At 39.3% G+C, this 24498-nt stretch overlaps 1 protein-coding gene across 4 annotated transcripts in view; it reads left to right on the top strand.

Annotated features, from left to right (window-relative positions):
• The first annotated feature begins 2220 nt into the window (after positions 1–2220).
• Positions 2221–24498, top strand: part of adam22 (ADAM metallopeptidase domain 22) — a 71837-nt gene continuing 49559 nt past the window's right edge. The window contains exons 1-3 of one of the 4 annotated variants that reach the window (XM_015055821.1): positions 2221–2934; positions 3167–3327; positions 7079–7155. In XM_015055821.1, coding sequence (XP_014911307.1) covers positions 2844–2934; positions 3167–3327; positions 7079–7155 — 329 coding nt within the window. In that variant the 5' untranslated portion in view covers positions 2221–2843. The remainder of the gene's footprint in view (positions 2935–3166; positions 3328–7078; positions 7156–24498) is intronic. The other 3 variants (XM_015055823.1, XM_015055822.1, XM_015055825.1) reach the window with 3 other exon arrangements.

Below are 24498 nucleotides of genomic sequence, written 5' to 3'. Positions count from 1 at the left end.
ATGAAATAAATCAAACAATTAGCAAAGGAAGTTATGTCAAAATTCTCTTTATTTTTACCTCTGTGTGCTATTTAATTCTGTGTTAGCCCAGTTAGTAAGAATGGATCTTTTTCAACTTTCAATTATTTTTCTTTCAATTTTACCCTCTGTTTGCTGAGGTCTGTAAATACACGGTAACAAACGTCAGAATGTGTTTATCCGCATTACCTTCTACTTTGGTCTTGAGAAAACTTAAGTACATATTTCAAACATGAAGTTCATGCTAACAGATGAAGAACATGTGACAACCGATGAGACATTTGCTGAGGAATCTTCCAGAAGAAACCGGTTACACCAGACTGAATAATAAACATAATTTGACTTTACAGTCAGAGCTGGAGAAATTGGTTTTGCATGACGCATTATGTGATGTAAACAAAGACCTGACAATACAAAAATCTTTATTGAACTTCAGTTAATCCAGAGAAATGGAGGAAGATGCTTTTCCTTTTCTGGTGATGGTGTCCAGAAAATTAAGCATTGGTCACACGGGAAGAGGCTAGAGACAACCTGGGCAAATCACCAGTTTTTCACAGCAGAAAACACAAATACACACCTGTTAGAGCTTACCTCAGCCATATGATGTGTTGGTAAACTGGGAACAAAATGAGGAAACTGGAGTAGCCAGAAAGCACCAGCATAAGTAAGGAAAGCCAGATGTTTACATCCTCTACATAAGAACACACACAACTTTTATTTTGTCACTGTCTGGCATTAAATCAAACTAAAGTTTACCTGATTAGGTCAGCAAGGATAACCAACATTATTACCACTTATGAAATCATTCAGATTTAAACTAAAATAAATGTTGCAACTCAAAATTAAGCTAAGAACTCATTGACTGTTTGTCTTCAGAATAATTTAGGCAGATCCAGCGCTCCCTAGAGGCGTCACCGAGTCATAACATATATATATATATATATATATATATAGGTATTTACCATTCAACTTAAATGTCCAACTTGAAAGAAATATTCGCCTGTAAGTCTTCACGCAGGGTTTATTAGTTCTCCGCTCTGCCTGCACGTCAAGGACGTCATTATGCTCCAAAAAACAAAAACAAAACTAAAACAAAACAAAAAACAGCCGCTTTATTTCATTTTCTGTGATATAATTCCTGTGATTGGCCATTTATGTTTACATTCATTACGGAATGTAGGAAGAAAGAAGCAGCATGACTGAATCGAAGTAAAAACTCCTTGGGCATAAACTGCAAAATGACCTAAATTTCATGACCACAAGTGGATGGATTAAATCAAAAATAGTTTATTAACCCTAGAATAAAAGGGTTAATAAACTACTGCGTTTCTTCAGTCATTGTAGGCGCAGCCCCCAGAACTTTTTAAAGTTTATATAGAAATCAGCAAGATGGATCATCTTGTATTTTCAGCTGAATATCTTAACTTGTACCTGAACGAGTGGCAGTGGATATGAATAGCCTTAGTAAGTTGGATTCGGCCCAGATACCAGTGGAAAAAAAGCAACAAAAACACGTAAGACAATTAAGCTGACAATACGGGATCATAAGCAACCAAAATTAAAAAAAAAAAATAACATAACAGAAGATGAAACGTCGCAGAGATTACGTCAAAGAACAACCACTAAACAATTTGAAAAACAGAAACTGTTAAAGCAAAAAAACTGAAGGAAATAATGGCAAAGCACACAACCAGACAAATTAATGCATCATAACCAAAATTAGTGAAATCATGGCCTACAACAACAGAAGAAAAATAAATTGACATTAAATTAGACAAAACAATTACATGCTGTTTGAGTTATTTGCATTATTTATTGCAATTTGGCACTCTTCTCCCTCCATAGAAAATACAAGGTACATTGTATCTAGCAGTTGAGATGCTGGGATTTGGTGTTTCTCTGGTAAACAGGAGGTAACATCTGTGCCGGACTGTGCGGAGCTCTTGTCCCTGAAGCAAATGTGTTCCCGGAGGGCGGCGGGGGGGAGGAGCCTGACATGCTGGAGTAAAATTGCTCTCATCAGGAAGATTTTATTGGAGGCCCCTGGCATGTACTCCCTGCTCTGATGTCAAGATCATTTCACATTAGAAAAAAAATCGAATCACATAATTTGAAATACAAAAGCAAAGCTATTTTAGTGGTGAAATAAGTATTTTTTGTTGTTGTACAGACAGGCCACACCCAGTCGCCCCTTCTTTATTGCGGTGAAATCAATTATTCTGTTAAAGCCTCACGGTTATAATAATGCTCATCACATTATCTGTCATTTTCTCAATTTTCTCTGAGTGGGGGTGGGGACTTGGCGAGCTGAAGCCCTGGCAGATGATGGAGTGAGTCACGATAATAGCAGGCGGGATTGTGCAGGAATGGCTCTCCTGCATTAATTCACCGCGGAAGATCTTTCCTATCAGCTCCGTCTCCGGAAGCCCGGGGCCCGTAGTTTGTCTCCATCTCCTGCTTCCTCCGCTCATATTTATGCATTAGGCGTTTCTGCAGTGAGCCGCTGGACGTTGATGTTTTTAAGGAGGTGTCCCCACTCCTCCTTCTCCCTCTCTCTCTTTCTCTCTCTCGCTGTCTCTCTTTCTCTCTCTTTCTCTCCCTTCGCTCCGTGCCGCCGTCGATCCGCGGGGGTCTCGGTGCGCTCAGACGCGCTCTGCGTTCAGACTCGTAAGCGACCCCACCGATGGCCCACCACAAGCGGGACTGCTCCGACCAGACGATCCGCTCCGGCTGCAGCAGCCTCCCCTAGCGAAGGCAGAGCTGCGAGAGGCTCCTGTTTTGGAATACCGCATTGTTTTTAATTCCCTACCAGCGAGAGGAAGGTGATGATGCTGAGGATGCCATGGTGGATTTCCCTTTTGTGCGTCTGTGGATTGATGCACGTCGGTCACCAGAGCAGCCTTGATGCCTCCAATGGTAACCGAGACTGTTTTTTTTAAACATTATTTCTGCGTGTATAAATATATAACCCCCCCACCTCCCCATTGATATGCCTTTTAAAAACAATATTCTGGTGATTTATCACCTAAAACATTGCCCCACACCAGATTGATGGTTATCAGAGGAAATGAAACCCATCGACATTTCATTTATCGCCGCTGATTTGTGCACAGGCTGGTAATGAAGTCGGTGTTTACTCTCTGTGCAGGAGACGCCTTGTCGAGCCTGGAAGCTCTTCGCGATGCGGGCAGGTTCGTGGGGAAGGAGAACACGGTGCCTCTCCGGCTTGTGTACAGCAGCCAAAACCACAGCCAGATTACCCACGATGAGCTGAGCACCAGGGTGAAGGCCAGCCCCGACTCCACGCAGGTACACGCCGTGTGTTGTTTTCTTGTTGTCAAGGATGGATAGAGGAGTGTCTGTCTGGAAAGATGCCTGCAGGACAGTTTGTTTATATCTTGCACACTCATCTCCTCCTCTGCTTGTCGTCTGGGGGTGGAATAACAATTATTTAATAATAAATAGCAAAACACCACTGAGGCATTTAGTCACTACAGCAAGCTGCACTAATTATACAGTGTGCATGTGCTATATGGGTCTTTTTTTCCTTTAAATTTAAAAAAAAAAAAAAAAAATCAAACTGCCCTACTTACAGAAAGCCGTAGAGCCAAGGTTCTCAAACTGTGACAGAATTTTTTTTAACCTGCTGTTATACTTCTTCCTATTTTCCCAAGTATGCTTGTGGAAAATGTGTGTTGTATGGATCTAAATGTGAAGGAGATCCTGTGGAACATCAAGTCTCATCTTAAATTACACATTGCTCTTGATCCACTCCTATTCTGAATAGAGCATCTGTATTGGAATCAAAGGTGGATTTCTGAACAATGTCACACCCAATTTTTTTCCTGTTTGGGTTGCAAGTTAAAAAAAACCTTGTTAATAATTATTGTGTCGCTAACAACTATTAGCAATGCAAGATAACTATGTATTCCCCTCATTTCACTAATGGAACGTGTTTAAATGTTCACTTTTTACCAAAGACTAAATGTACCTTCGAATTACTGACATTATTAATAAGTGAATTGATGATAAATAATTTATCCTGGCTACTTTTATTACATCTTATTTGCACAGCAGCCATATTAGATGCTAAGGTCGTTGATGTTTGACAAGCTGTCACTTTTACAATCAGAATTTCATTTTCTGTTGTGTTTGTTGCTTTTTGTGCCGTCAAATTTCTGAGAACAGTAGACATAGTTAAATGTACATTTACATATTTATCAGTGTTATGCTATGACACCAAATCACTCTAAACCCAACTTCACCATGATCCAGTTGTAAGGAGAAGAACCAGTGTTTTACACTTTTAGCTCTGCTTAGCGACAAGCTAGCAGCTGTGTACAGTACAGGCTAATAATGATGCATTCCTTTACGTTTTTTGTACTTAAATACCAAAGGAACATATTCACTAACAGAGGTTGCATGTGTGTAAAAACTTTAATGAGATCCAACCAGGCGAAAGTAAAAATAAAAAAATATATTCTGGCAAATATCAAGATGTTCTAAGAATGCAGCAGCCATTTTGGATTTAAAGATCAGGGTTGGTGAGAAACCTCACTAGAAATTTCAACTTCTGGGAAACTTGGAGATGTTAACTTAAAAAACCCAAAAAGTAAATCTGAATGCATCATCATCCTTTAACCAAACAATAGATTATTTTCATAGTCTAGTCTGTTTTGTTTTGCTATATTAAAATGTCAGTATAATTTTGAAACTTTAATATTTATTGAGGCGATGCTTTTATATATATAAAAATGAGGAACTGTTGCTTTAAAATATTCACCTTAGTTTGTGAAGTTTCTTTATCACTTCAACAGATTAAATAATGTTATTAGTAAAGCTTTAGTGGTGAAAATCAATTTATGTATTGTTAAATCGCTGATAAATTATTTTCAGGTTTGCCAGCAGCTGTCTCACCCAGTCAGAGCCATTTGTAGACTTCATACACAAAGAAGAGCCAGAATAAGTTTTTTTATGTGACTATGTGTAAAAAAAACCCTACTTGCTTGAAATTACACCGAAACAATTCAATATGTTTTTATTTTATTTTATTTCAAAAACAGAAAAGGCAATGTTTATCCACCAGGGGGCTCCACAAACTCTGTTTCTAAATGTTAAAATACCCCATCACCTTTTTTTGTTGACAAAACATCAGCAAAAAAGTCTTATATTTCATTGCTTATATTGATGAAGAATAAATTGTCTGAAAACAAATAAATGCATGAATTTTCTTTCTTTTTTTTTTTTTTTACATTTTTGCATTTAGCCAGACATTGTAAGGTTAAACATTACTTCATTCAGACGTTATCAGCGACTGTCTATTATATCACACCTATTTTATAATCATGCTTATAAAATTCTGCCACATATTTCATTGTTTATTTGATTTTAGTGTGTCAACTGTGTTTTGATGGTTTTAGACTGTAGCTGGCAGCAGACAAGGGGGAGTTTATACGCCACAGCTCCTACACATAGACAGCCGGGTCATTTGTCATAAGAAATCATTTTCATATTTACATATTAAGACAAATATCTGAAGAGCAACAGATATGATTTCTCTGCTACTTTGCCTTCAGATTTTCCAATACATCAACTAGGTTGTCACCTTTTTTTCCCCCTGCATCATTAATTGATTCATTAAGATAATCCTCCAATTTTCAAAGCTCATAGCGGTATTAACTAAAACACATTCCTCTCGCGTAACTCTACCTCAGAGTTTAGAAAGAACTGTTTAGAAAATACAATTAAAGCTGACGAGGGGACTCTAAAATATCTTTGAAGTGAATCTTTCGCTGCACCGTCTTCTCTCCAGAGAGCTGACAGCTGTGATGTCACTTCCCCAAAGTTTGATCAGTTTGTTGACCATTTTTAGATGAATGGGCCTAAAAACAACTCCGTCAAGCTGCTCTTAAAACGCGTGACACGTGGCAAGTTATTTTTAGCGTCCTGTAGCCTATTTTCAGACACAAACATGGCTAAATAAGAAGTAGGTGGGGGAGGTTCAGCACAGTGATCATGTTGCGTTTTGTGTAGAGTGGAATCGTTCTGTGTGCTTTTAGCATGTCGTTCTGACAGCCTCCCTCCTTCAGGCATCAATGGCTCTTACAGTCAGACAGTCAGGAGGGGAAAGTCAGGTCGGCTGAAGCCAGGAATCGATGTAAGCCGAGTCAGAGCTGGTTTTTTAATGATTGCCTGTGCTCTGTCTAGAATGCTTCCTCTAAGCACGGTTCCTGGTACCTCCTTCTAATCCAAATCCACTCTGCCACAGTGAAGAGGTTTTGCATTAATAGTTGTACATACTTGAGTAGAAATCCCTCAGACTTCTTTATGTGCTCCTGAATGCATTGACTAGGCACTGGCATGCTCCACCAAACAATAGAGTCTGTGGTCCCTGTGGACATGACGGGGGTCCGGGTCATTCCCGGGTGAGCACAGGGGCATTTCTTTAAAAAACCCCCCCCCCCCCAAAAAAAAAACACCCCCTCCGCTTGTTACCTCGCCGTTCGATAATAGAGGAAGCCCGTGGGCCAAACTGAAGGGGGAAGGTGTTCTGCACCTATAGGAATTATATTTAGTAGTTGTCATTGACCCAATGGGTGTGCAATAAAGCCGGCACCATATGTGACCTGCAAAACCTGGAATAAATCAAACCCAGCAAATCAATCAGAGAGGAAACCGTTTATTTCTGTTTCCGTACATAGACTCTGCAACTCAAACAGCTGACTGCATGAGTTTAAATATTTCTGAGAAATAAAATCTGTCAAGCTTGTCAGGTTTTACACCTCCGCTGGGAAACGGGTTTACCAGCGTTGGCTATGTTTTTGCGATAAATGGCTATTCTGCAAACAATCAGCTCCAGGCAAAGAAAATGAACCTTGATGATTTCATGAAAGCAGATTTCTTCCTGCTGATTTGTGCTGCAAAAAAAAAAAAAGAAAGCAAGAAGCCATCCATCAATGTTGGTGGACGGCTGATCCATGTGAATGTTAATGAAGCGAAGCGTGAATGTGACTGAGGCTGCATGCAAACGGTAAATAAAATGTCCTTTCTACATCCTCAGATGGAGCACGTTATCCAAGCAACTTTTCAAGTTGACGCTTTTGGAAAAACATTCATTCTGGATGTGGAGCTGAATCAGTGAGTATGAAATGGTTAAATTAAACCTCTGGTCTGTCTCTCTGTTGATGCTTTAAACTTTCTTTTGGTTCCTGTCTTGACTGGACCAAAACTGAAGCACTTCACAGTAAAGCTGATAAAACAAGGCACCATTTCTCCTGGATTAGGGTGAAATACTAAACAGATGAAAAAAGCAAATGGATAATGCATAAAATGTGTGCCATAATAAAGTCTTAAATAGCAGCTGGGCTTTTTTTTTAGCAGCTTGAGAACAAAAGCTGTGCAGTGGTCAGCTGGTTCTGCTTTTGGTACCACGATGACTGCAGACCCACGTGTTTCTGGTTGTGAGGACTGTTTAGAGCTCTGTAACTGCAGCAGCTCTGAAACAGGGGATGGGGGACAGGGACACAGCTTTTCAGCTCCTCTCACTATCTCCTGCAGGGCACTTAGTTTGCCATATTGCAGCTGAGCACTGATGTCAGCGCATTTCCCTCCAAAGCTCTGCAAAGTGGGAAGATATTGGTTTCAATTTCCTCAAAATGTTCTGCCTCTTTTGGGCCTGTTTTACAATCCCAGAGGCAATCCTGAAATTATGATAACATGACCTAAATATGCTGAAAAAAAGATAATTACTCAACTTCTACAATGTCTCAATGTTCAATTTCTGGGTTAAAGGTTGCTTTAACTAATCCTTTCTAAAGTTCTTAAGCCCCCTGATGTTTGTCTCTTTTTCGCAATTTAAAAACTAAAAAGTGTAACATGCATTTGCATTTAGCCGCCTACGTTGCAGGATTTGGTTATAAAACCATATCCCAAGCTTTTTAACCCCCCTCAAAGAGCTGCAGAGATCCAGGGATCAGGTGGGAGTATCTGTTGGCTGAGAAACTACACACTCTGCAATTCTGGGCTTTATGAAAGAGAAGCGAAAAGAAAGTCATTGTCATAGATGGAAAACTCTCCGTGGTGGAAACACCGCATGCGCACACACGAGCTTCACAGGGAAACATGGTGGTGGTAGTATCATGCTTTGGGGATTATTTTCAGCAGGGGTTCTAGACAATAAATGAAGCTAAATGGAAGATCAGACAGAGACCCTCAACATACAGCTGGAGCTGTATGAACTCGTTTATCAAAATACAAACAAGCAACAGAACGCCTCCAACATGACTGAACTTGATCTATTTTGCTAAGAAGAATTGGAGAAAAAAAAAAGTCTCCAGGTGTGCAAGACGTGTAACGTCATAGAAAACATGATTCAAAACACCTGCAGCTGTAATAGGAGCAAATAAATAAATAAATAAATAAAAATGGCTCTACAAAATGTTGATTCAGGGAGGCTGAATATAGATACACTCCACATTTTTCTGACTTTTATTTTTCTTCCACTGTAAAGTTATTTGGTATATTTTGTTGCTCCGTCTTATAAAATCCAAACATAGTGCAGAAACGTTTGTGGCTGATAAAATGTGGAAAAGTTCAGAAGGTGTAAATGTTTTTGTGATGTACAGTAATGATGAATTTCACCTGGGCTTTGTCATTACGATGCAACAGAATCCATGTCGTGTTTCCCTCTGGAGGTTTTGTTTGAGTTTAGGACCGCTTAGATCAGACAAATAAACAAAAGTAGTTGTTGTGTGCCAAAAACTGGCTGCTCTGGTGTTTGTGTTTGCATGTCATGAATGTGTCACATGTTGGAGTGCATGTGTGATTTAGAGTTTCCCCTCATAATAGCAAGTGATTTACGGCAAAGGCTTTAGAGCGCCTGTCAGACACCGATATTGATCACAGCGGCGCTGATGGAAAAGCTCGCTCCTCATTTCCTCCTCCTCTCCTCCCCCCACGCTCATTCTCTCTCACTCCTGGATTGCTTCTACCTCCTCCACCTTTTCTCAACGCTCACAGTCAGTTTCTCCGGTCAGTTTCCTGAGTCACCGATCAAACTTCAAGCTGAAAGCCCATGAACACATGCAGCGACGCTTCCTGCTTGCTAATCACAGCGAAAATTACTCTCCTGCTGAGAGAAATCTTACATCACAAGAATTTCCAGGTCTGAAGGAAGCTGTTTCTGTAATTCCTCCCACTCCCTGAGTGACCCATCGACTAGTCACCGGTGTGGATGTGTCAAACATGCACAAAGAGTTCTGGCCAGATTAGTTGTACTTATCAAGTTAGCAATTTGTTTTTGCTGTCAATCGATTAAAAAAATGAATTGTGGTTAATAACACTGTAGCGCAGTGATTAATGATCATTAATCAATATGATTGTCTTTGTAAGCTTGAAATGTAAGTATGCATGTTTTAAGGAAATGTTTAAGAAAATGCTTTATTGTCGCAAACCAAACATATTTGGGGTTCTCAGTTTTCCACCTTTTCATATTCGGAAAGGCTTAAAAGAAGTCTTTTTATTTCAAACATTTAGAAATGTTTGCTATAAACTGCTCTTGCTTCAGTGGAAGGATAGTTCATCGTTCATGTCACTTTGGTTTTATTCAAACTCACCAGTTTGACTCTCCTCCCTCATCTTTTCACTTGTGTTTGCGACTCTGAATTATTGACCGCAGTACAAGACCATGTGGCGCGCTCCTGTGAACCATGCGACCTTTCACCAGAGAGAGGCTTTTAGGTCAAAATGCGTCAAGCAATTGATCCGCATTATGTAATTTTAATTTGATAAACTTTTTAGATTAATCACATGTGGTAATTCAACAGTTTAAAAGAATTTTATAAACATTTGGTTGCAGATTCAAGTCCCGAGTGGACAAATAATGTCACAGAAAGTATGTATATATAAAAGACACAAAAACAAAGAGAAAAACTATCAAAAGTTTAAAAAGTAAAGAAACAATGAAATCTACCAAATGTTAGATTTTTTTGGAGTTCAATCCACAATGAATTATATGCACAGATACATTTATTTACATTCACACTCACTATTAGTTAACTCAATATCTGAGTTAAAATCTCCTACAAGCTTTTAGCATAATTCAGGCAGAATTGGTGGACTTAAAATAGTCAGGCTCTGGGAAGAATCTCAACTTTTAAGCTTAGTCGACACATTTTTTATTCAGTTTCATCCTATAAACTTAATGCTAGCATTCTTATTATTTCTAAAACAATTATAATTCATATTTGCCCTGATGGAACACCAACAATTTCCAAGATTAACAATCTCTAATATCCATGCCCCAATGAAAATAAATGTGTTAACCTCAGAACTAACTTGACTAAAATTAAACTGAGAACTTTTGCAATAAGTGCAAACATTTGCACCCAGATCTTAAATAAATCAGCTGTAGCTCCAAATTAATATGAGTATGTAAAGTTATGAACATGCATTAGTATTCACTTTCACAGCGTAATTATTAATCTGTGGGATTACCGGTAAGAAGTCTATCAAAATGAGAGTAAATTAAGTGACCTGAAGTTTTGCTGTGTGAAATATTGTAGAAAATGTTTCTCAGTCTTCATAAACAAAATCTCAGGAAAGAGCAGCGAAGAGCTCTTGAAATTCGTGAGGCATTAATAGTATGTGATGTTTTATCAACATCCCCTCAAATTACATGGTAGTGAACAAACAGAGTAAACAGTAATCTCTGCTTATTGGCTTCACTGTGATCATTTAGAAAAACAAAGCTATTTATAAATAAGAACATGAAAGCATAAAGTTTACGTCTGTTTACTTTGAGCTCAGCTTCTCCCGTCAGGAATGATCTGGAGAAAATCTCAGATAAAACATCTTGAAATTTTACCAGCAATGAGCAGCAAACGCTGAAGAGTTTATTAGCATCAGAGCAGGAACAACCAGACACTTCTGTGTAATTAACATTTATGTACTAATGAATTATGGGATAGAAGTAAATGCAGTACAACACTTCATACCTGCTTAATTTAGAAGATATCAGAACAGAATGTGGCATTAATAATTATTTGGTGTCTATCAACTATAAGTTGTGCTACTTTTGGGGTTTTATTCAATTAGTTTTAGAGAAAACATGATTCTTCTTCTATGTTTTATTTTGTCTTCTCCTCTTTGATGCCGCCTCCCGGCAAAAACATCCACTGTTTAAATTGTGCAAAGCTTTCTGTGTTTGCATTTACTCTCTTCACATGTCAGAGTTCTCCACTATTCTAGTCTGGTTGACTTAAAAACAATCCAAAAGCAGCACATTGGATTGATTGATCATTGCAATCTGACATTAGGAGAAAATGTGTGTGTAATTACAGCTAGATTGCACAATATATCTGAAACATATCCTAATCACAATACCTCTGCATGCAGTATTATCACCAAAGACTCTTTGGACTGCAACATGTTGGCAATTATAGTCTACGTGTCAAAGATTTACACTTTGCATGCCAATAATTTATACAGCTTGTGAGTCTCACTACAGTCAGTCCCTCATCTGGCACACATAATGAAGCCCAGGATGCTAAAGGTCACAGAAAGAGTTGGAAGCAACATAATGACAGATGGGAAAGAGAGCAGTGAGGCAAATATGTGGATTTATTAGAGCTGATGTTGTCGTTGATATATATGCTGTTTATATACAGTGTTTAAACAACCAGGTTTTCACTGGGCGTGAGCTGATGGTTTGATGTGACGTTGAAGATTTAGGATGCACTTCTCCCACTCCCACTGCCACTCCATTGTTAGATTCTGTCTGTATAATGCAAACAGTGCAACTGGTGGAGGTGGTCTGGCATCACTACCACACTTGGTGCAGTTTTCTTTAGCTTAAAAACTTAATTTTGACCCGTTCAAGCATTCTTCTCATTCTTGTTATCAAATAGCTCAGTGGCATCTTTGTCTTGTTTGGCCAAAAGACTTTTCTGTAGAAAACATTTGGCTTGTCCATGTGCGAAGTCTCAAATGTCAGCTGAGCTAAAAAGAAAAAAAGTGTATTTTGGAGAAAATGTTTTTCTTCCTTCCAAACTCCCAGTCCCAATTAAAATGTGTATGCTATGCCTAAAAGCTGAATCTGTGTCAAGAAACCAGATTACTTAAATGAACTCTGAAATTTTTGGGTTAAATATTCCACCCCGATTTATGTCAGATGTTTGTTAATGTTGACAAAACAGTGTGGATTCTTTGTCATAATTTGTATTTTTTATTTTTTTTAGCTTATCAAATACATTTTTAACGTTAGATAGAGATGACACAATTTTCAAATGAAGATTTCTTTTATTAATGGAAAAATGCTGTCCAAGCCGAGAATTAGAAATCCATTTCTAAGACTTTCTCTCTGTAGCAGAAAATCCTGCAGGATAATGTTTAATCATCAGTATTGGACCTTTAACTCACACTGCGGGGCAATGATCCAAAGTCACATCTGAAAGCATAAAAAACAAATTGAAGTTGCCTCGTCAATGTCTGGACTAAAATCCAACTTAGATACTTTAGTATAACCTTAAACACTCCTTTCATACTCAAAAACGCTCCAACATGTCTGAATTAAAACATTCAGAAAAAGAGAGCAAAGGAGAGTCGTATTTTAGTGTAACAAAGCAAAACCAGAAGACAAACACCTTTTCAAAGAACTTTATGTATCTGAGCTTGTTTTCTTTTGACCCTGAATCTTTGGCTGGTCTCTTGTGCCTCTGGGCTGGTGATCTGTCCAGGTTTTACCCCACAGCTCAGTTTCCCCCTGTTCCACTGCTAGAAGTGGATTTTAAGATTGTAACTTCTCCATGTGTCCGTTTCTGCTTCGTTTCTTCTGAAGCCGTAGGTAAGTCTTCGTTGTTGCATTCCTGCTGCCTTCAGCCCTCCTGTCCGCCCTTTCTGTCCTCCTTTTCACACACCCCGCTGTGGAACGATGTTGTTTACAGATAGCTTTTAATCCAGACAGCTGATGAGGACGTGTGGACGCATGAGAGCGAGGTGTTTCAGCTGAATTGGATCAACTTCGATTTCTGGTTGTCTCTATTATCAGTGAGTGGCACTGCAGCCGCGGACGTTTCCTCCGCTTGAGCGTGTTGCCGTGAGCAAACAAGACAGGTGTGCTGCTCCGCTTCCTTCGCCCGCTCTGTCTGCGGTGCCTCAGGACCCACCGTCATTTTTCCGTCCTCGCTCGGAGACGCCGTTCAGCCTCACGCTTTGAATAATGGCAGCGTAGGCGTTCTGTTAGAAATTCATATGCCTTGTCGCTCTTGGACACATGTTGGCTGTTATAGTTTCAGACTCCAAGGTGCGAGACTCAGTCTGTCGCCGGGGTTCAATCCGTACTTTTACTGATGGCTTTTCAAAGATGGATGCTGGTTCTTTTTCATAATTGGATAGAAATAGACTTTAGGTTCACACAGAAAGTTTTTAAAGTGCTAAAAACAATATATAAAGAAATAAGATTAACAACAATAATAATAACATAAAACTCAGTTGTTATCAGACAACACAGTCTGTTTCTGGTTGTTTTGTTGTTTACCAAGTGCATCGTTTTGTACCCAGCAATTGAAAGTTATTTTCTATTCTCTACTCACAGTCCAACTGTAAGGAAATTGATATAAATTGCCAACATGTTGCTGACAGTGTTTGTGTGTTTGTGTTTTCTATAATTGCTTTATAAATCAGGACAAAAACAGTTATGTTTAGGTAAAAGCATTCTCTATTAGAGAACATCACTATACACAGGAGGTTATGCTTATCGTCTTTTGTCTGAAAATAAAATTATTACAAAGAACAACCAACCGATATACTGTGGCTTGATGATAGGAGCAAAGGACCAAGTGGCATCGTGTTTGGTCATTTCACTAAGGGGTCACAGCTTTGTTCATTTGAATGTTGTAGACGTATTTCACTCTCTGAATGCTTCCATATTTTATGTTGTAGTGTCACTTGGCGATTAGGAAATCTGAGTGGACAAAGAAAACGTGGAGTACCTCAAGGCTCCATTCTCAAGCCATCTTTATTTATAAGAACCTCCCATAATGACAGCACTTACCATATCTAAGGGTAAATCTGTGCGTCGTCACATGACCACCACTGAGTCACCGTGTCTATAATATCGAGTGGATGACTCAGAGTTTCCTTTTATCAACTTTATCAACTCAAGTCTGTTTCTTCATCTCTGTATGAATTATCTTGTGTATTAGTGGTGCTTTATAAATAAACTCACATAACCTCGGCTCAGATCTTTGTAATTCATGGTTACTATGTTTCATCTGTCCCAAATGAGTTGTTTATATATTGTAATCTTTTTTACACACATAGTGTGGTTAAGAATGTTATTGTTTATGTTTTAGTTGCTAATTTACTTATCAGTAGGAGGATGTGGAGTGGAAGGGATTGAAGGGAGAGGGAGGCAGGTTTTATTTCCCTTCATGGTCTTTGTCCTCCATCCTCAGCGATTCTTACAATTTACCATCCATGGGAGTGGAGCGAGCCGCTTGGGTTTGGGGGGGTTCTCCTGTTTTAATCATCTCCAACACACACACATACACACACATGCAAGCATATACACCCACACATGTATGTACATGCACTCCATTGCCCTTGATTGCCCCACACCCACTCTCCATTCAGGCCTGCCCCTCCCATCTCCACCTGCTATGTCTGAATAATGAATGGTGCCGTAGCGTTGAAGAAGATTGTGTGTGTGCGTGTGTGTGTGCGCACGCGCGCGTTTGTGTGTTTATTTCTGCTCTGGTTAAAAGTAATACATTCAGTAATACAACCAGCAGCAGATTCACCTCTATCATAACTGCAGGCATCTTTTTAGCTTTTGCTCAGCCAGAAGGGAGTTTAAAAATGCAATTTTCCTCGTCACAGTTATTAGACACCAGTTTCATTTTAGTATTTTAAACCTGCGTCAAAAAATTTCATTCATTAGTATTAAACAAGTACTAAAACACCTGGGAGTTCATTTCTGCCTTACATGTTGGTCTTAATTTACATTTTCTCTTTACATAATCCAGATTTCTGTGTTAAGCCCGTGAAGATTTTAAAAAAAAAGGAAACAGACAATTATCGTCCATTTATGACATGAGTTTTGACATTAAAAAAAACTCCCAAACACTTTAAGAAATAAAAAGCCAGGTGACATTTAAAAAATAAAAACACTGCACGTCTAAAAGCATTTTTTTCCCACAGCAACATAATAATGAAAAACATTCAGATTCAACTCATCCTGACTGTACATCATTTGAATGTTGAACCAGGATTTGCAGTTAATAGATTATTTATTTATTATTTCCTTTATAGTGTTGGAAAAAGGTATCTCTTCCCGTTTTTTGTCACAGATAAATATTTGAGATTGCTAAATTTTCAGACAAATACAGTCAGAGTTAATAGTAAAAAAAACAGTTTTTAATTTATTACATTAAATAAAGTAAAAAAGCTACTAAAACCAGCTCTGCTCCTTGTGAAAACGTAATTACCCTCAAATCCCATTACTGGTTGTGTCAACCTTGGCTGCAGCAACTGCTTGCTGGTTTTCACGGTAACTGGGATTGAATCTTTTACATCACTGTGAACAAATTTTGTCCTTTTTTCGAACATGACTGGCCTGTTTAAGGTCAAGCAACAGCATGTCAGTAAGACCTTAAGGTTGTGTTGAGTCACTTTTCCTGGATGAGCAGGAAGCGACAGAAGACAAACACTTGTGTTGTGTCGTTGACTTTACAGCAAGCAGCATCCAGTAATGACGTAAAATTTTTTTACTGCACTTACAGATGGCTAATAACTGCTTCATAGATGTATTATTAATAAATCTATTTATAAATCATTTATAACCCTGAATTATGCATTAACCCTGTAAGCCCTGAACGTAACGGCCACGATCCTGCCAAATTTGCAGTATCGTAATTCCGCCACGCTTTGCGCTATCTCACAAATTGCAACGGTTTCTGAAAGGGGAGACGTTGCGCCGATATCCAGTAAATATTGGGTTGTTACGATAATTTCACCCCCGCCGTAGCAGGAAGTGAAATTAATCTGAGGAGCGCTCTTTTAATATACGTTAAATTGCGAAAATAACTTGCTAGATATTGAAAGTTCCAGTTGTTATGGATAAATGGGCAAATATATATTTACTCACAGGACATTTAAAGAACAGCGTACAATTAAAATAAGCAAAAATATCCAGGTGGAGACTTAAAACTTAAGCAGTAAAGGATAATAAAGGGTGAAAAGGAGACAAAATCTACTGGTTTCTTGCCAAATAGTGATCCAAATCTGTTCATTTCAAACTACCTACAATATGCATTAGTAAACCTATTTTTTTTAGCATTTTGTCTCCTTCTCATCATTACACAATGCATAATTAACAGTTATTAATGATTTATAACGTGTTTATAGACTAAGTGATAATATAAACTATTTATTAGCCATCAATAATGGAGGCCTTATTGTAAATGTTACTTAAAAAAGGCTTTTACAGTAGAACCTGGTTGAATGCAAACATTCAGAGGTGATGGTGAATCTATTTACCTTATACATATTATTGTGAGCAGAGGAATAACCTGCCTTAACAGTTTTTTATGTGACAATGCTTGTGTGCAGCATAAAGAGGAGTGGACTCCTCCCTGTTGTTGTTCAACGGTGACAAGAGAATCAGAATATTATTATTTCTACTCCTGTGTCATGTCAGCTCTTCCTGCATGCAGACAATCCCTCATGCTAATGTGAGGAGTCAATTACAGGCCATGTTGAATGCGTTATTCATCCCGGTGGAGGCTCTGTGAGTGTTTGTGTGTTTGCACGGTGCTTTAGGGAGGAGCTTTTTATCGGACAGCACTCCGATACACCCACATGGTTCTTCCCACTGCCTCTCAGGCTTTAACAAACATCTTATGGTTCAGCGGTTTGATGAGTGTATTCACATGCTGTTATTTTGCCAGAAACGCGTGTGCGTGTGTGCTTCACCGTGAAGGAAGAAGTCATCAATAAAATGTAATCCTGAAGAGCCGTAGCTGCAGAGTCATTGTGTGGGTAGTTGGGTCTCAGGTGCAGAAGAGGGACCTAAAGTGTCTTAATTAGAGATAACAAGAATATATTTAAAGGCATGAGGCTCAGATGGATAGGGAGGATGAATACATGGGAGAAAATTAAGAGAACGTGACAAAGAAGGGGAGAAAACCCACTTGTTTCTGAACCCTGGGATAATTTTACTCTCTCTCGTCTGGGATTTTAAATGCATTTTAAAAACCCGATCAATCTGGTTTAACAAGAAGACCAGATTAATCTGGTTTAACACAGATGAATCAAAGGATCCAATCAAAACCTTAACAGCTAAGGCGCAGGGAATCCAAATAAAACGTAGCCAGGCAACGTGACATGAGGCAAACAGGGTATTTGAAAAATAACCATGAAAACCAAAGTGCACTCTTCTTAAGGACGGGGGAGCTGATTGGAAACAGGTGGAACGGAAAGTTAGAAACAAGACGACGAACGGACACATGGTTTATTCTGTGTGCTGCTGGATCACCATAACACTTCTCATTCCTTCATGTTTTCTTTGGCATCTTTTTGACACATTCGTTATGACTTTGATGAAAATAGTTTACTTCTGATTTCATGATGATCTGTTTTTGGCCATGAATTTTGCTGCGTCTCTTTCTGGTGCCCGTTGTGCGCATGTGAACCTTAGATCTTCACATGCGTGTGTCTTTATAGCCTCACGTGTCCTATTTTAAAATCTATATCCCAGCCACATCTGTCCTCACACTAAATCAGCCCAGATGTGTCCGTCCTCTCCCATCTTTACTTCCTCCTCTATTCCGAGGTCTGTCCTTTATTACACAGACCTATCATGTGATTTACTGTAAACTCGATGACGTAGAAACGGTGCCTGTGATAGAAGGGACAAAACAAAGCGGCATGAGGAAGTCCTTCATGCTCCCCTGAATCTCTATGTGCGGGTGAACGAGGTTCAGCAGGCATGAGGAGAAATACGATGTTGAGGTGCTAGAAGTGGCCGCCCATGGACCACCGTCTCTCCTCTCCACACTTTAGTCGTTTCCTGTCTTGCCTCAGGCTGAACTTTTCTCCCTGATGATTCGTGTGTCATCATATCAGACTCACACAGTTGAATCTTTGAGCTCATAACTGTAGCTGTCACACTGGGAATCTTGTGTGTGTGAAGCAAAAGTAATGCTCGATGTGTTTTAGATTGCGTTTGCTCAGAGACTCGTCCTCTGCTCCAAGAGTTTATGTTGACATTGTTTGCTTTGTGAATAGAGGAGAAGGTTGGTAAGTCGTAGGTATGGGAGCAAAAACTGATGCTGCATGCAAATGAAGCATCTTACTCTGGAAGAAGACAGAGCATGTTCTCTTATTTCTGGGATTTAAACGCTTCTATCACTCTCTCAAAACTTTGATTTGACCTGTTGAAGAAAGACATTTTTCAGAGGTTTGTCGGTCTTTGCAGCAAATCTTAATGTCTTTCAATACATGGGTTGTTTTTGAATGGTCTGGTTAGGTTCGTTAAGGTTAAAATTGAGACTTTTTAGCCTGAGAAGTTTGAACTCAAAGCTGGCTGGGAATAGCACTTACTGAAGATGACAAGACTAATGGGATAATTGTGTTGTTAACATGAGATGACAAAATAAATTACCTTGTGGAAATTAGATATTTTGGTGTCAATGTAAGTTTTTGATATGTTGACCATATCTTACTGATAAGAGATGCTGCAGCCTTTATGAAAGTGATACTCAAATGTTGAAGCAGTAACCTTATAATACAGTTGCTTAATCTCATGCTATGCAATGCAGACACTCTTTCTGCATTCATGAAGTTTCACTCACCTTGGTATGCCGGATGCTTGAAGTGGCTCCAACTGAAGGCAGCCCAGCCTATTTTCTGATAATTACCCAAACGCTTGCTTATGCGATCATTGAGTATGGAAACTAAAAAACGAGATGGTGATGTCACAGCAAAGGCAGCTTACATGGAGGCACCAAGTGGCTCTGCTTGATGCAGCTGAACCGGGTTCGATTCCCAGCCACGGCTAATTTATTCTGCTCTTCTTCCTGTCAAGCTACTAATAAATAAAGGCCTCTGAAGCTAAAAATGATTTAAAAAGAAACTTACATTGTCTTTAGAGAGTAGCAACTGTAAATTTCACACCTATAACTGAATATACCTGCATGTTAAAAGGTCATATAAATGATCAAATGTGCTTCATTTCTTCACATTAGACTCTTAAGCAGTACAATGTGTTTGTAGATGTATGCTTTACATTTACTTATTTTTAAAGAAAACAAACTGATACTAAATACTCTGATGCTTTTATTCTGAGACAACGATAGAGTTCTTCATCCTCTTCTTACATTTCCTAATTCATCCCCCTCTCTCTTTACCTATTCTGCCCTTTTTGTTGCACCTCTCCTCCTTTGAGCCGTCTCAGTCGGAGTGGAGGATTAGCTGAGACAAAGAGGGATGCTGGATCCGCCACTCGCTGAACACAGAAACAAGAGGAAGACGGTTGTTTTCTCAGCATGTACACATACTAAGCCTATTGTTTCTGTGATATTCTCCTGTCACGCTGAATAAAAAAATCCTCACAGTGTAGCTTACTGTCAAAAGGTTAATTATTTAACAAAATTTACCACACAAAGAACGAAGCTGCAGGATAGCAAAGTTTCCAACAAATGCATGAACGCAGAAGCTTGTGAGGATGTTAAGTTGTGTGTAAAGGGTAATCAAAGCAGGATGGCTTGCTCCCAAAACTACAGTCATTTTGAATTGCTACTATGAGCCTTCCTAATTTAGCATGGATTAAATAACCATCCTTGTCAAATGTGCCGCCTTCCCACAACATTGTTGTCATTGCTTAATTCAGGACTCCGATCTGTTTGTGTGCGGCACGACATGGACTGAAGTCACGGCTGCCCAGAAGGACGATGGAATGTTTGTGTTTAGTTTTAGTTCTTTTTGCTTCCCTGTTTCTTATTTGTGAGCTAAAGTATTCCCTCTGCAACAGGAGCAGAATTCCCGTTGAGTCTGCTGGTGGAGTTGCGCGACCGATAAGTGATTGGAGAGTGAATGAATTACAGCCTGGAGACCCTTAATGAGGCCTCGAGGGGGGTGGAAAGGTTGTCAGAAGAAGGGTTGGGGGGCTGGTGGTGGCGCAGGTGAAAGCAGCTGCAGCTTTTTCCCTGAAGAAAGGCCTTCGCTCCTCCTCTTCAATCCCTTTCACGTTCTTATTTCTCTTGTTTTCTTGGTCTTGCTGCGTCAACCTTGTGCTTCATTCTCAGTCCTCCTTTGCCTTTGACCTCTTCTTATTTGGCACCCACCTGTCCTCATTAGGGACCCCTGACACAGTGCATGCACAATCCTTTGTGTGGCATTGCCATTTTATTATCAGCTTAAATGATAAATCCATGTCAAGAGACCAATTTACTCATTACAGAGGATGCACGTGTTTAAGATTCCCTTATTTTTTCCTAATTCCTGCTGCCGTTTGTGTGATTTGGGATCGTTTGTTTATTAAGTAGAGTCTTTGAAAAGAGTGTGGGAAAGCTACGAAAAGCCCGCTGAGCAGCTCTGCTGCCAGCCCACTTCTACTCAAGCACAAACATCCTGCCAGGGTGGCCTTTTTGTGCTGTTTCTCCATCCCAGCGACAAAGCGGCCCTTGGCGACACAGATCGTCAGAGGAATCGTAGAGCAAAACAAAAAATGTAATGTGTGTGTGTGGTCTTGTATTTGATACACTGTAAGGCCCATTTAAAAGAAAAATCCAACTTCTCCTTATGATTCCATAAGAAGAAATGCTGGTTTTGAGTTTGGATTTATGACTAAAGTGTTAATTGAGTTTAGGTTAGGGTTTAGGCTGTAGAAATGAATGAAACATGAATGGAAGTCAATGCAAAGTCCCTGTTAAGATAGAAAAATGCACAATGTGTGTGTGTGTGTGTGTGAGAGAGAAAGTCATTTCAGGAGATCAAGCTATGCTGTCACTGTAGGTTTCTTTGCCCAGAGCTGCTCACAACAAGAAGATTTAAAGGATGGATGACGTTTGAAGGCACTGACAGCCAGATGGACTCTGTGCTCTCACAGTTTTTACCTTTTAGAAAAGCCATGTAGGGTGGAATAAGGAGGACGTTTCCTAAAGTCGAAGCCTTATCACTGCTTTTTTGTGTGTTTTTGTATATAGACTTGTTAAAACCAAAGCATAAAAAAAAACAAACAAAAAAAAACATTTCCTCTCTGACTGCTCAGTTTGATTTGACATATTGCACGGTGAGCGTGGAACATCTGAGGATCCGGCTCTGAAATCTCCTTGGGGTCCGACTGACAGCTGGACCCCGAGTCTCCAACAGATGCTGCTGCAGCAACAGAGCAACGAGAAGTCCTTTCAGCTACAGCGGAGGATGAAAAGATGATTTAAAAGAGAAATGAGCCAAAGGGAGACTGTAACAAACACTAAGTGAGGAAGAAACTAGTTTCAACAACATATCTGTTCCACTCAGACATGATGCAGGTCGAATAAATCAGTGCAGCGTTTACGACCACGGGAATGTTTCATACCTCCACTTCTGCTTCTGTACTTTCTGCTTCCAAGAATGTGTGTTACTCTGATAGTAACACACATTCTCCTGCAGGGTTTGGGAGATTTTTGCTTTCTGACAACTGTACTCCATAGTTTAGGCTTAAAAAGAAAACAGGATTTGTTTTTTCAAATGTAGAAACCTCCATCAGCTAAATGATGCAAATGTTGAAAAGTCAGAACTAACTAATAAAAACATCTGAACTCCACCTTCTTTAATTTGCAAAGGCCCAGGCCTTTGCAAATTAAAGGCCTGGGCCTTTAATTTTGACAGGGGCTTATGTACACTTTTAAGAGCAGCTCTGAAATATTTTACTGAAAGATACTGGTGGTTTAGTAAAATATGCTATCAAAATCTGCACTGTTAAAATAAATACCTTAGAAGTTCTGAAGAATGACCAATTTATAAAAGATTGTTAAAAAATGTGGCTCCTTGGAAGCAAAACATAAATAAATCTGAAAATGACTCAAGATTTCTGCACAGTGTTGCGATAGCAGTAAACAGGTATCTTTGATTTTTTTTTCATGTGAGAGCGAAGCTCCAAAGAGCAGCATGCGCTCTTGTTTTTCTTCACGTGTGAACTCATGTTAACAAGAAGGGGAGGGAGATGTGTGTGTGCGTGTGTGTGTGGAGCCTCTCCTTTTCTTGTTCGTCTGTCACGTGAATTATTTAAATCCCACAACAATTAGAGCTGAAATCTGTTATCGGTGCCCTCCGTTAGCGAACCTCTGGTGTCTCTGCCTCGCTGCGATGCGTCCCTGAACTCCCCCGTGTCTGAGCTCAGCGTGAGTCTGGATGAAGATCACAGGCTCTGAATCTTAAACACACATCCCAGCAGAACAAAGAGTCGTGCCCATCAGACGTCTTCATCACAGAAGCATATGTTTGCACTGATTGGACTTTATGCCGTCTTGATATACGTAAAGTCTCTAAATTGTGCTGTGGATGTTAGTGTGATTTTCGGCCTGATCTTTAAAAATAGTCTCATAGCAGAGCATGTTATGATTCCCGTTTCAGACCTGAACTCCATATTCAGACTTTATTTTTTTCAAATCTCACCTCTGCATTCCCCTCTGGCGATTACTCCTCTGTTTATGATTCTTCCACTTCTCCTCTCTTCATCCACTTATTTTTTATTACAACAGCAAACTGCCCATTATCGCAGAGAGCAAGCTCATCTTTTGTCGGTGAGTGCTTTTGTGTTAGAGCTTTGATGCTGATATGACATTTTGCCTCCCCTGTAACTTTGAAAACATTTTTTTTTCAAATAATTAAAGCGTCCATCCACATTTATTGACCCCCTTTGTGAAGAAGTATAAAGTATTAAAAATGAAACACTGCACTAAAAAGCCGAGTTCATTTATTCGCAGATCAAATCTTCCAAATTAACAAACATCACATCCTCGATTTCAAAGTCTTCAGCCTTTTTCACTGGTGCTGAAGAGCCTTCTGGCCCACAGCACCACTATCCAAATTCACTCCTTATAGATATCTAGATGATATTTATACATGTAATTTGCTTTTGGGGTAAATAAAGCTTTTTTATTTAATTGGAATGAAAACAATCTCATAATAATAATAAAAAAATCTGCTTTATATAAATTAGTTTATTTATATAAGATGTTGTCATTCTTCACCCTAAGATGTTCAAGTTCCATATTGGCCTTTGCACACACTGTTTGTTTGAACTGAATGATTACCACTCTTGGCAGGTTAAGGCACAACATCTGCTGGTTATCTTCAATAATTCAGCTCTTAGTAAATACTATTTATTTGGAACATAACCCAACTGAACAAAAAACAGATAAAATAGCTCTGAAAGAAAGATAATTTCCATCCAATCAGAGCTGAAAAACTTTAAAAACAATATTTTGCAGTGATTTAAAATGACGGTTTATTTCAGCACTAAAAAAAAGTTTCATCCTATTTGCTTTTGGACCTGAATGTATTATCCAAGAAAAATAGATGTTTGGCTGCTGCATTATTAATGACCTGCAGGCACCAAAGCAATGAAAGATCAACAAAAACATTATATATATATATATATATATATATAGTACTCTAAAGAAGATGTGATAAAGGCTTGAAGCTTGTCCTGTCAGTTTAGTTAATCTGTTTATATAAGACTTGAAAGAACGGCAGAAACCAGGCCGGGGTCCTGAGTGAAGTTTGTTTCTGCTGTAAATGCAGTTTTGAGGATCAACCGTCTATTAATACCTTTCTGATAATGTTTATTTCTGGCTGTGGAGAGCCATGTCACCGAGTGCATCCAGCAGCTTGGGAGTGACACTCAGACCTTTTCTCAGCTGCACATTTTATAGGTTTGCAAGCCTCACTTAGTTGTGAGACTATAAAATAGCTAGCAGAGCACATAGATCGCTGTTAATAATGTGGATTTCTTCAGGCCACTCTGAAGGATTTTGAAAGCTCATCAGTTTTATATCAGCAACCTTGACACCGTCTCTGCCTTCACATCACCAGAACAATTCAGAATCAATGGGATACGTACTGAAGACAGGAGAAATCCTGATTACTATGCTGCGTTGCTGAGTGTGCGCACGTGTGTGTGTGTGTGTGTGTGTGTGTGTGTGTGTGAGCAGTGAAGCTCATTCATCTATGTCTCAGTTTGGACCTGCAAGGTGGATCTCCATTGGGATGCTTTGGTCCAGCTCTGCTAAGAAAGCGCAAACGCAGTCCAATTTCTACTTATTTATGCCACTCTTTCTCTCTCTCTCTCTCTCTCTCTCTCTCTCTCTCTCTGTCTCTCTCTGTCTCTCTTTTTCTCTCTCTGTCTCTCTCTTTCTCTCTCTCTCTCTGTGTCTCTCTCTGTCTCTCTTTCTCTTTATCTCTCTCCGTCTCTCTCTGTCTCTCATTCTTTCTCTC

This window comes from Poecilia latipinna, unplaced genomic scaffold (assembly GCF_001443285.1).
Source record: "Poecilia latipinna isolate Pla-1442-1.1 unplaced genomic scaffold, P_latipinna-1.0 Scaffold1337, whole genome shotgun sequence".
In the NCBI taxonomy this organism is placed as follows: domain Eukaryota; kingdom Metazoa; phylum Chordata; class Actinopteri; order Cyprinodontiformes; family Poeciliidae; genus Poecilia; species Poecilia latipinna.
The sequence above is the reverse complement of the archived record's forward strand: the minus strand, read 5'-3'. Positions and strand labels throughout refer to the sequence as shown.